This window comes from Balaenoptera musculus, chromosome 13, assembly GCF_009873245.2.
Source record: "Balaenoptera musculus isolate JJ_BM4_2016_0621 chromosome 13, mBalMus1.pri.v3, whole genome shotgun sequence".
NCBI classification, from domain to species: Eukaryota; Metazoa; Chordata; class Mammalia; order Artiodactyla; family Balaenopteridae; genus Balaenoptera; species Balaenoptera musculus.
In genome coordinates this window covers 51770677-51785486 of record NC_045797.1, presented here as the reverse complement: position 1 = coordinate 51785486, position 14810 = coordinate 51770677, and the positions used below count along the sequence as shown (strand labels likewise).

General features: G+C 37.0%; 2 protein-coding genes across 4 annotated transcripts in view; one reads left to right on the top strand and one right to left on the bottom strand.

Annotated features, from left to right (window-relative positions):
• RHOQ (ras homolog family member Q) overlaps positions 1-11196 on the top strand; it is a 38042-nt gene extending 26846 nt beyond the window's left edge. The window contains exons 3-5 of the mRNA XM_036872442.1: positions 4027-4191; positions 4500-4595; positions 7961-11196. Coding sequence (XP_036728337.1) covers positions 4027-4191; positions 4500-4595; positions 7961-8116 — 417 coding nt within the window. The 3' untranslated portion in view covers positions 8117-11196. The remainder of the gene's footprint in view (positions 1-4026; positions 4192-4499; positions 4596-7960) is intronic.
• PIGF (phosphatidylinositol glycan anchor biosynthesis class F) overlaps positions 8134-14810 on the bottom strand; it is a 38846-nt gene continuing 32169 nt past the window's right edge. Inside the window, exon 5 of one of the 3 annotated variants that reach the window (XM_036872441.1) lies at positions 8134-8637. In XM_036872441.1, coding sequence (XP_036728336.1) covers positions 8481-8637 — 157 coding nt within the window. In that variant the 3' untranslated portion in view covers positions 8134-8480. Of the gene's footprint in view, positions 11400-14810 lie in introns of all 3 variants that reach the window. The other 2 variants (XM_036872438.1, XM_036872440.1) reach the window with 2 other exon arrangements.

The following is a 14810-nucleotide window of genomic DNA, read 5'->3' as shown; positions in this document are numbered from 1 at the left end:
TCTGTATGACAGACTCTAGGTCCATCCACCTCAATACAAATAACTCAATTTCGTTTCTTTTTATGGCTGAGTAATATTCCATTGTATATATGTGCCACATCTTCTTTATCCATTCATCTGTCGATGGACACTTAGGTTGCTTCCATGTCCTGTCTATTGTAAATAGAGCTGCAATGAATATTGTGGTACAAAAACATGTATTTTAAACAGAAGTCTCTAAAGTGGGAGGGAGCACCCAGGTCCATGCCAAGGGAACAAAGGTGGTACAGAAATGGGCACACTTCTGGGCTGCTGACTGAGCTGGGCATAAAAAGGGGTCTCCTGACTGATGGCCATTTGCTACAGTTCTCTGTTGCACCTGAAGGTGTTTTGTTTCCTCTCAGTGCACATTTCGTTGGTCTCTTATTGTCTGTGGACTCTTCTTGTCAGATTGTCAGCGTGTGATATTGTTGAAGGGTGAAGCTTGTCATCCTCACAGATCAGGCACTCCTGATGCGAACGGAGAGCCTAATCACTAAGCTACCAGAATACACTGTAAAAAAATGGATCCCGCTGGTACTTAGCCAATTGCTAAGAAGCTAAAGATTTTACTAAGCAGTTCAACAATCCTGTTGACCAAATTCACCATTGTTTTTTATGGTTTTGATGTAAGACAGTTGTCTTTAATACACTGAGAACATTTCAGTTACCAGGCTGAAATGTTTAAATATCTACCTTTAAAAAAATTTTTTTGGACTAAAATACAATTGATTTCTTAATTAGGAGGACACTAGGGAATTGGCTTTGAGGAATTCTTTTAAAAGAAAGGGCAGTTCCGCATTTAACTTTCTTTGTGTTGTCAAATTTTAAATATATAGCTGGGGAGGAAAGAATTGTATGCCTCAATTTATTTATCCCCAATTCTAAAATTTCACATTGAGTTCACTCAAGATATTGCACAGTAGATATAAACAATTGTATATGATGCAGGGTACAGTATGCACAGGGGATTGTTTATTTTTTTAATTTGCTATCTATTATTAGACTTCTAATTACTCAGGCTGGATGGAAGCAGAAAGGTCTCATTCTGATAATCACTGCCAATTATTTAGCTGGAGATTACAGGCAGAAGGAGTTCATTTTAGATGGTTCAGACTTAAGAAGTAACATTTCTTTCCAAGGAGTTCTAAACACACTTGTCTTTTTTTTTTAACCCCAATTCTTCACATTTTAACTATTCCAACAAAAATCTACAGTTTAACAAATCTAGAAATGATTAGTCTAGTTCCCTTCCTTTGTGCCCACATGTCTCTCAAGGAAAATCAGTACGCACTATGGTTATGAAAGGAATCTGTACAATAGACTTATGTTCTATAGAATGTTTGGATGAATATTTGAATATTAAGCATTTCTAGAGAACTTTGCATTCACTTGCTTTTTATTTCTTGTAATACCTTCCCAGAGAAAGAGTGCACTTTCTATTTCCCTGATGAGGTAAAATTTTCATTAAAAAAATCCAATTTGATTTTCTTAAAAAATGTGTAGTTTTTTTTTTATTACATTTTAAATAGTCTTAAGGCTCTCGAGTCCCCCAAATGACTAATTAGTACAGTAATAATATATCATTCTCTTTTATAAATCTGAAAATTATACTGTCCTCAAGAGACCTCAGTTTGATTTGTGTGTTTTAATGCCAGAGTAGAAAATTTTATTTTTCACTAAAGGAGTTTCTTCCCTGTGGTTGGAGAGAGAACAATGCAGAGCCAGGGCTGATTTGCCACTGATGGGACCCTGCGTGGATTGGCAGAGAATAGGAGAACGAGTTTCCCGTGGGATGAAGAATTTACGTTAAAGAGTTGAAAGAGTTCTTTTATGTGCTGGACACTCTGCTGAGTGCTTTAGTTGCAATATCTCATTTATTCCTCATAATCCTATGAGATAGTATCCTCATTTCTAATTCTGTGAAAGCTGGATCTCGAAATATGGATGAGGAGAGGTTTGTAGTTAGAGCCCCCCATTCCCTGACCGTGCCGTGTGCAAGTTTGCTCAGGAACAAACTGCTAGGTAGTTGCCAGGTAGAATGCTAAGATCAAATACTGTCTCTTTAATTCTTCTTCTCGGCATGCAGTTTGAAATAGGCAGTAGAGTACAAGAAGTATACTTAATTCACCAAATTGTACTATTTAACACTCAAACTTATTTTTAAAACATGTTATACTTTTGATAATAGTCCTCTTGTAACTGACTGGGGTGCCAGCATGTTTCATACCCATTTTGCGTGATCTCTTTATTAATCATTTCTTAACACCAGAGCACTGCTTTATTCGAAACCAATTAGAGGCCTCCACTTTTAAAAATAAACGCTAAAGAAGATTGGGGATGGCATTTCCCGTCTTGTCCTGAGCCAACACTTGAGAAATCTTTCAATGCCCTTGGCTCCAAACTGCAGATGTGCCCTTCAAAAGCATCGCAGAAAAACAGGAGGGTTAACTCCAAAGTCAAGAGTTTGAGATAATGATATGAGTTGGAGTGTAACATTGTAGTAAGAAAAATGTCAGAAGATGACATGAAAGGAAAATTGTCCCATGAGAGAAATACTACGTGAAACTCTGAGTGGAAGATGTTTTCAATATGCCTTTAATTCCACATTCATGCAGTTCTAGTAGTGAAGCAGGTCATTTAAGAGGGGTGGTGGCTTAGGCCAAAAATAAAGTTTCCTTGAAACCAGATGAGAGGCTAGCCCTGACAAAAATGGAATCCTGACTATTCACTCACAAAAATGTAAGCGAGTAGAATTTTGTGTCATAGGAAATAATCTAAATGAAACAGGATCTTCACTGTCTTTTGTGATGGAGAGATGCTAAAACAGCCATCAATAGTACAGCCCTTCTATAAAATGTGAAGCAGCAGTTTAAATATGGAAGTCATATTTTGTAATAACCTATAAGGGAAAAGAATCTGAAAAAGAATAGATATCATGTGTGTGTGCATATATATATATATGTATATTATATATATATATATGCACACACCCATACATATATATATAACTGAATCACTTTGCTGTACACCTGAAACTAACACAACATTGTAAATCAACTATACTTAAATAAAAAAATAAAATAATATGGCAGTCTAACGTATTCCGTTCTGGAACCATGTCCAAGACATACTGAAAGGTGCAGAACAACATGGGTTGCACGGTTTTCGTCTGTGTACAGATGTTTAAATATGTACAGTTGTAGGCATATACACGCACAGAAAATAACTGGAAAGATACATATGAAAAATCTACATTTCAGGAAAGGAATGGAAATTGGAGAGGAAGGGGGATTTTGTGGATTTACTCAGTATGTTTCTATCGTTAAATTTTCACACAAACATGCATATGCACACACACACAGACACAAAAAAAATTAAGAAAACTATATAAACAGGGAAAGCAAAGATTTAAGGTCTCAGTGAAGATGTATAGTGGTTAAGGCGTAGGTTCTGAAGTGAAACTGCCAGGGTTTGAATCCCATCTCCTTTACTTGCTATATACTTCCTTACACAAGTTAGTTAATTTCTGTTGCCTCAGTTTACACAAATGCAACATAGAGATAATGGTTCTTATGTCATATAGTTTTTACAAGGATTAAATAAGTAATACATGAGAGAGCATATGGATCATGTTTAATAACCTAGTGAACATTCAGTATATAATATTATTATAAATGACTATACTTAACCATCTAGCTACAATCAATTCTGTGTGCAAACTTTTCAGTTAAAAATGCTTCCAGTGACAACTCTCGTCATCACAATGTATTTTCTCAAAGTTTCATTGTAGACGTTAATGATATTGTCATATTTTTACCCCAGTGGTGTTCAGAGCTTCCAAAGGAAGAATAGCAAAGACCAATGGAATTATGTTGTTTTTTGTAGTATGCCATACATTCCATTTGTGGAATAGTCCTGACTGCTTCTTTGACCATCTACTCTAATGTACATGTTTGTTAGTAAACTCTAGAAATGGAAATAATGAGGTTTTTCTTTCTTCCTTAGGAAGACTATGATCGTCTGAGGCCTTTGTCTTATCCAATGACTGATGTCTTCCTTATATGCTTCTCTGTGGTAAATCCAGCCTCATTTCAAAATGTGAAAGAGGAGTGGGTACCAGAACTTAAGGAATACGCACCAAATGTACCCTTTTTATTAATAGGAACTCAGGTATGTCTGCTTTGATTTTACCCATTTAAGAATAACCTCTGTGGCCTGCCTGTGGTGTTGCTCTCAGACAAATGGCCCTAAGGTTTAGCAAATGAGATAATATATGTTTAATCTCAGTTGTTAGTTATAATAAATTCTGTCACATTTTTGGAAAAAGTAGTGTCAAAGAAAGCAATTACTATATTAGTTGGTTTTAAAGATTAGGTTCTTTTGTAATCTTTTTTTGATACGTGGGGTTAAATGGGACTACATGCTTTATCTTTAAAGACTGATAATGTTATGGGACATTATTAACCTTTCTTAACTAGATTGATCTCCGAGATGACCCCAAAACTTTAGCAAGACTGAATGATATGAAGGAAAAACCTATATGTGTGGAACAAGGACAGAAACTAGCAAAAGAGGTAATGCAACCTTTACAGAATTTAAAAATAAATGTAAATGAAGCTAAGGTAATAATAGAAGCTAATATTTACTGTGCTTTACTGTATGCCAGGCCCTGTGCTGAGTGTTTTACATGCATTAGATCATTTAATCCTTGCCTCGACACAGTGAGGTGAGGTTGGTCTACTAGTGCCTCTGTTTTATGGGGGAGAAAACAGAGGCATAGCCTTGTCAGGTAACTTGTAAGGTCCCGCAGGTAGTAAATGGCAGAGCTGGGCTTCAGTAAAGGCCTCACTCCGGCCTTTACACCTGTGCTACACTGCCAACAATATTTTCCTAGTAAGTCATGTGTAGAAAGAGGCGTCACAAATAGGGGCTGCTGAATCAGGCCCTGTCTTCAGTGAAGGCTCATGGAGTAGGCAATGGAGTGGAATAGGAGGACAATTTAAGTGTGCAGTTAAAAACAAAAAATTATGGCTAGGTTGGAGAAGAAATGTGTTGTTGAATTCTCTTCCACAAGAGAATTTTTATGAAAGGTGGAAAATATTATCATTTAAAAAATATAACTGTGATGCACAAAATACCTTTTAACTTATATTCTTCCTCTCCCCAAAGTGAGGCTTACTTTTTTCTCCATTTGCCCCTAACATGATTGGATTCTATTTTTTAGATGTTATGACTTTAACAGGACTTATGTGGAAATGGAATATAATAAGGTGTTTTTAAAAATACTATCAGGAGGCAGAAGAAAGCAAGAAAACTTTTTGGAGAACAGTTTTTCCTAAAGCAAAAGATAAATAGCTTTACTAACAAGCTACTAACAAGGAATTTCACATATTAAATTCTGTCATCTGAAGAGAGAAGGAATTTCTAAATTTCATAAAGGTAAAAGTCATAAATGAAAACATTGATGATTTAACTACATAAAAATTTAATGACATCAAATACCAGAAATAAAATTAAAAGTCATATAACAAACTTGACATTTATGGCAGAAAAATGGGTTAATATCCTTAGTGGACATGAACCCCTTGCATATGGATTAATCAGAAAAAGACATGTGCATACCCCAGTAGGAAAAGGGACTCAGAACATCAGTGGGGGAGTCTCCAAAAAATGCAGATTGCCATTGAAGGTACAAAATATGTTCATATTCCTTAGTAATCAAATGTAAGTTCCATCTATAAAATTGGCACACAAAAAAAGAGACATTAATTAGAATACCCACTGTTCCAAGGGTGTAAGGAAATGGGTACTCGGTTGTTCTGTTGGTCTTTGAGTAAAAGCAGCCTCAACAACGTGCAAAAGGCTTAAAGTCATGTACACTTTTGATCAAGCAATTTCACAGGGAGGAGTTTATCCTAAGAATATTATTCGGGATGTGCTTAAAGAGATAGCCATAAAGTTGCTGCTTTGTTTATAATAGCAAAAAAAAAAAAACAACCCTGCATCTATTAAAAATTTATACTAATTTACTTACTGAGATGTTCATGTTTATTATGTAGTTTAAGGGGAAAAAAAGTGGTTGCAAAACACCATTTCTAGACCTGTCAGCAGCATTTGGCACAGTTGGTCCCTTCTTGAAACACATTCACTTGGCTTCCTTGAACGCCCTCTCTTGGGCTTTCTTCCCGCTCGTTGGCCTCTCCTCCATCTCCTCATCTCCCCATCTCTGAATGTTGAGGGTCCAGGGATCAGCACTCAGCTTCTGGGATGTCTCTCCTTCTATATCCACACTCAGTCTTTAAGCCTGCTAAGCTTCTATCCGTCTTGTGGTTTGAACAGTCTGCTACTGAGATTCCCAAATTTCTATCTGCAGCCTGGACCTCTTCCCTAAACTCTAGACTTGGTTATCCAACTGGTCATGCAACAAGTCCATCCGGGTGGTAAGCATCTCAAAACTAACATGTCCAAAACAGAACTCCCAATTTTATCCTCTAGGCTTAGTCTTCTCAGTTACTCGGGTCAAAAACCTTGAAGTCACACTTGACCTTGCTCTTTCTCTCATACCGTACAGTGAACCCTCCAGCAAAATATATTTTTCTACGTTCAGAATATACCCAGAATCCAAACGCTCCTCACCGTCCCCTCCTCTGGCAGTCTGGCTCAGGCCCCCTCCCTCTCTGGCCTGGATTACTGGAACAGCTTCTCACTCACCTTTCTGCTTCTGGCTGTGTCTGTTAACCTTTTCTCAACACAGCAGCCAGAGTGAGACTAAAAATAGAAGCTCCATCAGCTCCCTGCTCTGTTCAGAATCTTCCAGTGGCTTTATTATCTTCCGAATAAATAAAGGCCCAAGTCCTCACCCTGGCGTACAGGCCCCGCTCCCTCTCTGCCTCACTCACTGTGCTCCAGGCACTCGGCCTCTGTGCGGTTTCCCCAATCTTCTGCCTCAGAGCCTTTGTCCTTTCACCGCCCCCTCTGCCTGGGATAGTCTTCCTGATGTAGACATTGTTCATTCTTTCACTCAAATATCACTCTCTCAGTGAGGCCTTGCCTGACCTCTCTCCCCACTCCCTATCTCCTTCCCCATTTTTCTCCAGACCACATATTCTACCTCTTTATTAGTCCATGGTCTTCTCCCTCTAAAATATAAGCTTCATGAGAATAGCTTAGGGACTTAATTTTGTTCCTTGCTATATTCTCACATTTGGCAAATGAGACTGCTCTGTAAGTTTTCAATGAACGAACAAATGGATGGATGGATGGATGGGTCCCCTCTCACAGTAGAAGCCAAAGTCCTTACTCAAGGTCGCTACCTCGAGGCTGCCTCACTTGCCATTACCCCTGCTCACCCTCTCCTGCCACTCTGGCTTCTTTCCCACCCCCTGAATGCTCCGTGCATGCTCCTGCATCAGGGTCTTTACATCTGTGGCTCTGTCCTCCTGGAAACTCTTCCCCTAGGTATCCCTCAGTGCTCAAACTTTACCTTGGTGAGCAGCTTTCTCTGACCACCACCACTGTCCTCTGCACCCTTTCCCTCCCTCACTCTGCTTTTTTTTTTTAACCTGTAGCATGTGCCACCATCTGCTCTATATTCCTTTGTGTGTTCCTCCCCCAGTAGAACTTAAGCAAACGTAAGCATCACACAGCAGAGACTTTGCTGTTTTGCTCAGTTCATTGACATGATCCCCAGCACCTAAAAACAGAGCCTGGCATATAGTAGGTACCCAGTAAATATGTGATGAATGAAAGAATTTTCCATAGAGAAAGTCTGGAAGAATATACACTAGTATTTTAACAGTTAGCTATCTCTGGGTATCATAAATATGAATGATTTCATTCTTTTTGCATTTTATGATTTTCCTTATAATGGTGTGTTTGTGTGGTATCAGTTGTTGTAAAAAAGACTATATATTTGTGATGTTTTTTTTCTCCCTCCCAGATAGGTGCGTGCTGCTATGTGGAATGTTCAGCTTTAACCCAGAAGGGATTGAAGACTGTTTTTGATGAGGCTATCATAGCCATTTTAACTCCAAAGAAACACACAGTAAAAAAAAGAATAGGATCAAGATGTATAAACTGTTGTTTAATTACGTGAGAAACGTCTTCAGTGGCCAAGTAAACTGTCCATTTCTCTCAGAAAGCATATGAAATGCTAAAGCTATACCCAGACCTCTTATAAATAATGAAGCAGTTTAAAACTTGAAAGGAAAAAAAAAAAACAAACCCTGTCCTCAGAATTCTATAAAGTTGATTAAGAATGTTTCTTAAAGGTCCAAGAAGCAACAAACAGCATCTGAAGCCACAATCTATTATAAATACTTTATTTCAACTAGAAGGTACAATCTCTCAGGGGTTTCATAGTTTAAAAAGCTACAATCACATCATGTTGTAACTACATAAAAAACAGTGCTGTTAAGTGGAACTGCCTGGCTTAGACCATATACATGTCTGCACAGTCTTTATGGAATCTGCACAAAGAAATATCTTCTCCCTTTGCTCCAATTAATTGTTCTTGTATGTAAGTTTCTTTCTATTCCAGTATATCCAGAGTGGTGAAGTAACAAGGCCAGCCACGTAGCCAAAGGTTGCTCCAAGCGTGCAGGAGATGGGCCATTCCTGAGGAGAGAATGTATGAGATCAAAAAGAACAAATGCTTTATTATTACTTGAGCACAAGTGTAACCTAAATATTTCTATATTAAAGCTTAATGTGCTTTCTTAAAGAATGCCAAAAGTGTAATAAGGTCATATCTGCATTTATCATGAACACTAAAAATGTACACATTTTAGTTAATGTGCATTCAACTGTAACAAAGGTTTCTGGCGATTGTAGATTTAGTTTGATGCTCCCCAAACTGCATGAGAAACATGCTGAAATTACAAATTAAAACTTTGGGTCAGACTTTGCCATAATCCTGGACTCAATTTAGCTCTCTGAACTAGTTGGTAATTTTGTTTTTCTAATTTCCACATTGGCTTGTATATCAAATGAAACGAAAAGGGTGTATGCTGACCAAACCACAAGAAACTTTAAATTGTGTTAAAGAGAAAAGACCTTCAATTCAAGCATGTTACGTGGAATTTATAACAAAGCAACTGCTTTCATAATAAAACTGATTTCACCTTTCAGATATAGATATTGGAACCGCAGTAGAAGTTACAGAACTACAGCTTATGTACACACCTAGAGTATAAGTTAAATGACATACTGGCTTCCAAATACCCATTTTCTCCAGCCATATTACGTTTCACAGTATTACATCAAGCCAGAAGTAAATAACGTTGACTTATTTCATCCTCGAGCAGTGCATGGTAGTCCCTAGATTTTGAAAGGTCCTGCTTTAAAAAAATTTTCTCATGTTTATCTATGAATCTTATTTGGTATACTGGAGCCATTTCTAATCTTTCTCTAGGGAAACAGGCCGTATAACTGTGGTAGAGGTGAACCATCTTAATGACTAGTTCTGTTACCTAATTAAGCTTTCTTGTTTGGTCTGCTGTTGATCTACCTTATTCCAAATGCCATGCAACAGACAACAGTGTTAGACAAAGTTTCAGTGTGAACAAACTAATGCAGTTCAGAGAAGCATAATCTAATCCATAAAATTTTTCCCAGCCTTTCCTACATTTAAAAATGCTGTTGCCTAAATTATGATTTCTTTATGTCTTTGGTGAGCTTCTGTTAATTTCCATGACTTGAGCTTATAGCTATGTCTATTGCACAGATTGGGTAATGGAACACTAAACTTTGATACTTGAAAATGACAGCCTTAAATGCTCATAGCAGTCACAAATCTAGGATGTACTGTCTTGTATGTGAGCTTTGTAGAGATTTTTTAAAAAATAATAAGCATCATCTTCCCCATTGACGTGCAGAGAGTCTACTGGATAACTGGTCAGGAGCTTTCTCTCCTGAATTGGACAGTGGATGTCTTCTTTCTCCCAAGAAGTGGTGGTTCGCATTAAGTACCATGGCCTTATGTATGCTCAAGTGGAATCTGATGTAACTTTCTCATTTAATTTTGGTCTGCTATTTTTAGATAGAATTGAAAAGAACTGTATAACTCAATTAGTATATTAGCTAAGTTGTCCAACACATGGTATAAAGGAATTAAGACAGTAAAGTATTATACATTTATTTCCAACTTGCCTTTGGGGATTTGATGGGAATTTTTTTTTTTTCTTCCTCAAATTCACATCTCTGAAACTCTTCACACTTGGTTTCCTAGCCAATAAAGTTAAAATCTAGAATTTGTCCTGCCCTAAGAGAAATGGACTAGGAGTCTGGAAACACAAACTCTGGTGTCACCTCTGTTTCTTGACTGGGCCTCATTTTCCTCATCTGGGAGGTAGAGGAGATGATCTCTAATCTCTCCCATTTATCAACTCTTAGGATTTTCTTCTTTCTTAAAATAATCATTGTTGGACATTACCTTTTCGGCTTCATGTTCTTAAGATGGTAAAATCCTGTATATAGATTATTAGAACTCTAAGCAAGATGATTGTATCATCTGAACCTGAGGTGCCTTAGGTACTCTATTGACCTTGATGGGGTTTGGAGTTTCCCATTGCTTATTAAGAGCCTTTTCGTTGTTTGGTTCTTTAGTATTTCTTTTTTGCAAAATCCTTCCTGCTAGTTTAACTAAAACCAAAGATTTTTTTTTCTGTTCATAAACAGGTTGTAGAAAAGTTGCCTTATTTTCAGAAGCATGTCTTCATTTAAGACTTAGGTTTCCATTGAAATTCAGGCTAATCACGGAACAACTAGTTCAAGTAGTGAAATAATCTGGACAATAAAATACTTCAAAATATCTTACTGACATGAATTTTGCTAGTGAATGAACATACACTGCTTCAAATAAGGTCATGTATGAATGAACTTAAACTTATAGTTAATATTTTTTTGCATATAGGTAATCAGTTCTGAAGTTCTTAAAAATAATTTTAGGGGCTTCCTGAAATCTTATTTAATATTTTGCTTATATCCTTATTCTATCTCTAAAGGTACATTTTAGGTTAGCCTATGTTGAATTATCATATTTCCAATAAGTAGAGCCTGCACTAATGGTTTTTATTGTGAATTATCTTAGTTACTTTAGGCATTGCTTCCATTTGGTTTTAATTATTAATTTTAAGTACCAAATTAAATACTGGTTTGTTGGTTGTTGCTTTTTAAGTGATTGTTGCTTTAATAGTGTCCCATCTTAACACATGGGGTTACAAATAAAATAATATGCATAGTTTACTATCTATGTAAAGCACTGACCTTACCTTAGTAGTTTTTATTTAACACTCTATGTAAACACTTGGGATAATATTCTTTCCTCTGTTTCTCATGTGGTGGATCTCCGCATCATCGGCCAACTGTGAGCATCTGCACTTTGGTAAAGGACATTGTCAAAGTGTAGGGAGAATCGTAATCCCTCATGAATCCAGCCAAGTTCCAATTTGGGTTTCTAAATTCTATTTTAATCACTTTGTAATTTCAGTGTGGCTCTTTGTTTCCAAACACATATATACACATTTACACACACATTCTTTAAACAGCTGCTACACTTCACCTCCAGTGGAATGCCAAAAATGAAGTAAATATTAGTTAGAAAGTTTTGCCTTAAGAGGGGTTTAAGGCTTGGAACACCTGCTATTCAACATGTCAAGGAATCCATGCCATCAGCAAATTAAAATGTTGGACTGGCTTGGAGACTGTTTGCTAGTGATGGACCCAGGCTTTCCTGCTTGATTTTTTCCTGAAATAAGTAGTCCTTAACTGTAACATAGTCATTTTCTAAAGAGAATTTCTTTATATAAGGGCAACTTTCCTTAATAGGGAATGGCAAAAGGAGCTGTTGAGGGAGTTGGGGAAGGTTGCCAACGAACAACCTTTCCTCAAGCAATTTCCTGCTAACCTTAATATTGCTTTAAAAAAATTAAAACTATCCTATGGCAACAATTCATTTTGACTTGTCAAACAATCCTAGCTTAACCACATATTTTCATAAATAGATCTTGAAGTTTTCCATTTAAAACTATTGTCTCACATACGGAGATGTTTCTATTTAACGTTCCTCATGCCACAAATAGAATTAAAAAAACACACATGGTATCATCTATTGAAGAGACAATTCAACTGCGTTGCTATAAACATTTCTCCAAATTATGATAATCTGAGATGGCTCTATATAATTATCTTGTTTTGTTTACGGAAAATAGAAAACTCAAAGACATTCATGTAAAGGAAGTCACAAGTGATTACCACCAAACAACCATCTTCTTTTCATCCAGTTTTTTATAAATTTAAATTTTTTTAAATCACTAAATAAAAGAAAAACTTCCTCTTGCATAATAAAAGATAATATGGACAAAAGATAATGCAACAAAAGATAATGCAACTGGGTAAAATTATTACAGTTGCTGTCAAAAAGAAAAACTTTAAAAAAATGAGTAGCTGCATCATGTGAAGAAAGTATCTTGCTTAGAGTATTACTATTATCCTTTCTCTAAATCAAATGATTCCTTATATGTTTCAGCACTTAAAAAAAGGTCAGTGTTCTCTTAAAATAATCAGCATTAACAAAGCCCTGATATATAGGATCTTGGTACATGGTACTACCAATAAGTTATTTTTCTCTTAGAAATAAAACAATTTCACCCTAATAAGCTTTAAAAAACTTCTTAAATGATATAGATATAACTTTTTTTCTGTTAAAAAATCAATATTATTGCTGGTTGAAAGACATTTCAAAATTATATAAGCTTATTTCTACCTGAAGACCACACTGCTTTCTTCTGATCAGGCATCACTATAAAACTCTGCTTACTTTTTAAGAAAGGAAAATGTACCAATATAAAGAGTTTGATATATTTCAAAGCATGTTGTAAGTAGTAAAGAATAGTGATTAGAACACAGATTTTTGGGACTTCCCTGGTGGTGCAGTGGTTAAGAATCCACCTGCCAATGCAGGAGACACGGGTTCGAGCCCTGGTCTGGGAAGATCCCACATGCCGCAGAGCAGCTAAGCCCATGTGCCACAACTACTGAGCCTGTGCTCTGGAGCCCATGAGCCACAACTACTGAGCCTGTGTGCCACAACTACTGAAGCCCACACGCCCTAGAGCCTGTGCTCTGCAACAAGAGAAGCCACTGCAATGAGAAGCCTGCGCACCACAACGAAGAGTAGGCCCCGCTCACCTCAACTAGAGAAAGCCCTGGAGCGGCAACGAAGACCCAACGCAGCCAAAAATAAATTAAATAAATTAAAAAAAAAAAAAAGAACACTGATTTTTTTTTTTTAAGTGTATGTCTGTATTATTTTAAATTTTATTTATTTATTTATTTATTTATTTATTTTTGGCTGTGTTGGGTCTTCGTTTCTGTGCGAGGGCTTTCTCTAGTTGTGGCAAGCGGGGGCCACTCTTCACCGCGGTGCGCGGGCCTCTCACTGTCACGGCCTCTCTTGTCACGGAGCACAGGCTCCAGACACGCAGGCTCAGTAATTGTGGCTCACGGGCCCAGTTGCTCTGCGGCATGTGGGATCTTCCCAGACCAGGGCTCGAACCCGTGTCCCTTGCACTGGCAGGCAGATTTCTCAACCACTGCGCCACCAGGGAACCCCAGAACACTGATTTTTGTATTAGACTGGATTTGAGTCTCAGGTCTGCCCCTTGTTAAATATCTGACCCTGGGAAATTAATCTGGATGGAATCTAGGATACGACATGATGCAAAGGAACTTATTTACAAAACAGAAATGGTCTCACAGACATAGAAAACAAACTTATGGTTACCAAAGGGGAAAGGGGGAAAGGGATAAATTAGGAGTTTGGGATTAACATATACACACTACCATATATAAAACAGACAACAGGGATCTACTGTATAGCACAGGGAACTATATTTAGTATCTTATAATAACCTATAATGGAAAAGAATCTAAAAGAATATATATATATATATATTCTGCATCACTTTGCTGAACACCTGAAACTAACACAACATTGTAAATCAACTTTACTTCAATTAAAAAAAAAAGTTTAGATCAATGGAACAGGATAGAAAGCCCAGAGATAAACCCACGCACATATGGTCACCTTATCTTTGATAAAGGAGGCAAGAATATACAGTGCAGAAAAGACAGCCTCTTCAATGAAGTGGTGCTGGGAAAACTGGACAGCTACATGTAAAAGAATGAAATTAGAACACTCCCTAACACCATATACAAGAATAAACTCAAAATGGATTAAAGACCTAAATGTAAGGCCAGACATTATCAAACTCTTAGAGGGAAACATAGGCAGAACACTCTGACATAAATCACGGCAAGATCCTTTTTGACCCACCTCCTAGAGAAATGGAAATAAAGACAAAAATAAACAAATGGGACCTAATGAAACTTAAAAGCTTTTGCACAGCAAAGGAAACCATAAACAAGATGAAAAGACAACCCTCAGAATGGGAGAAAATATTTGCAAACGAATCAACGGACAAAGGATTAATCTCCAAAATATACACGCAGCTCATGCAGCTCAATATTAAAAAAAAAACTACCCAATCCAAAAATGCACAGAAGACCTAAACAGACATTTCTCCAAAGAAGATACACAGATTGCAAACAAACATATGAAAGGATGCTCAACATCACTAATCATTAGAGAAATGCAAATCAAAACTACAATGATGTATCACCTCACAATGGTCAGAATGGCCATCATCAAAAAATCTACAAACAATAAATGCTGGAGAGGGTGTGGAGAAAAGGGAACCCTCTTGCAGTATTGGTGGGAATGTAAATTG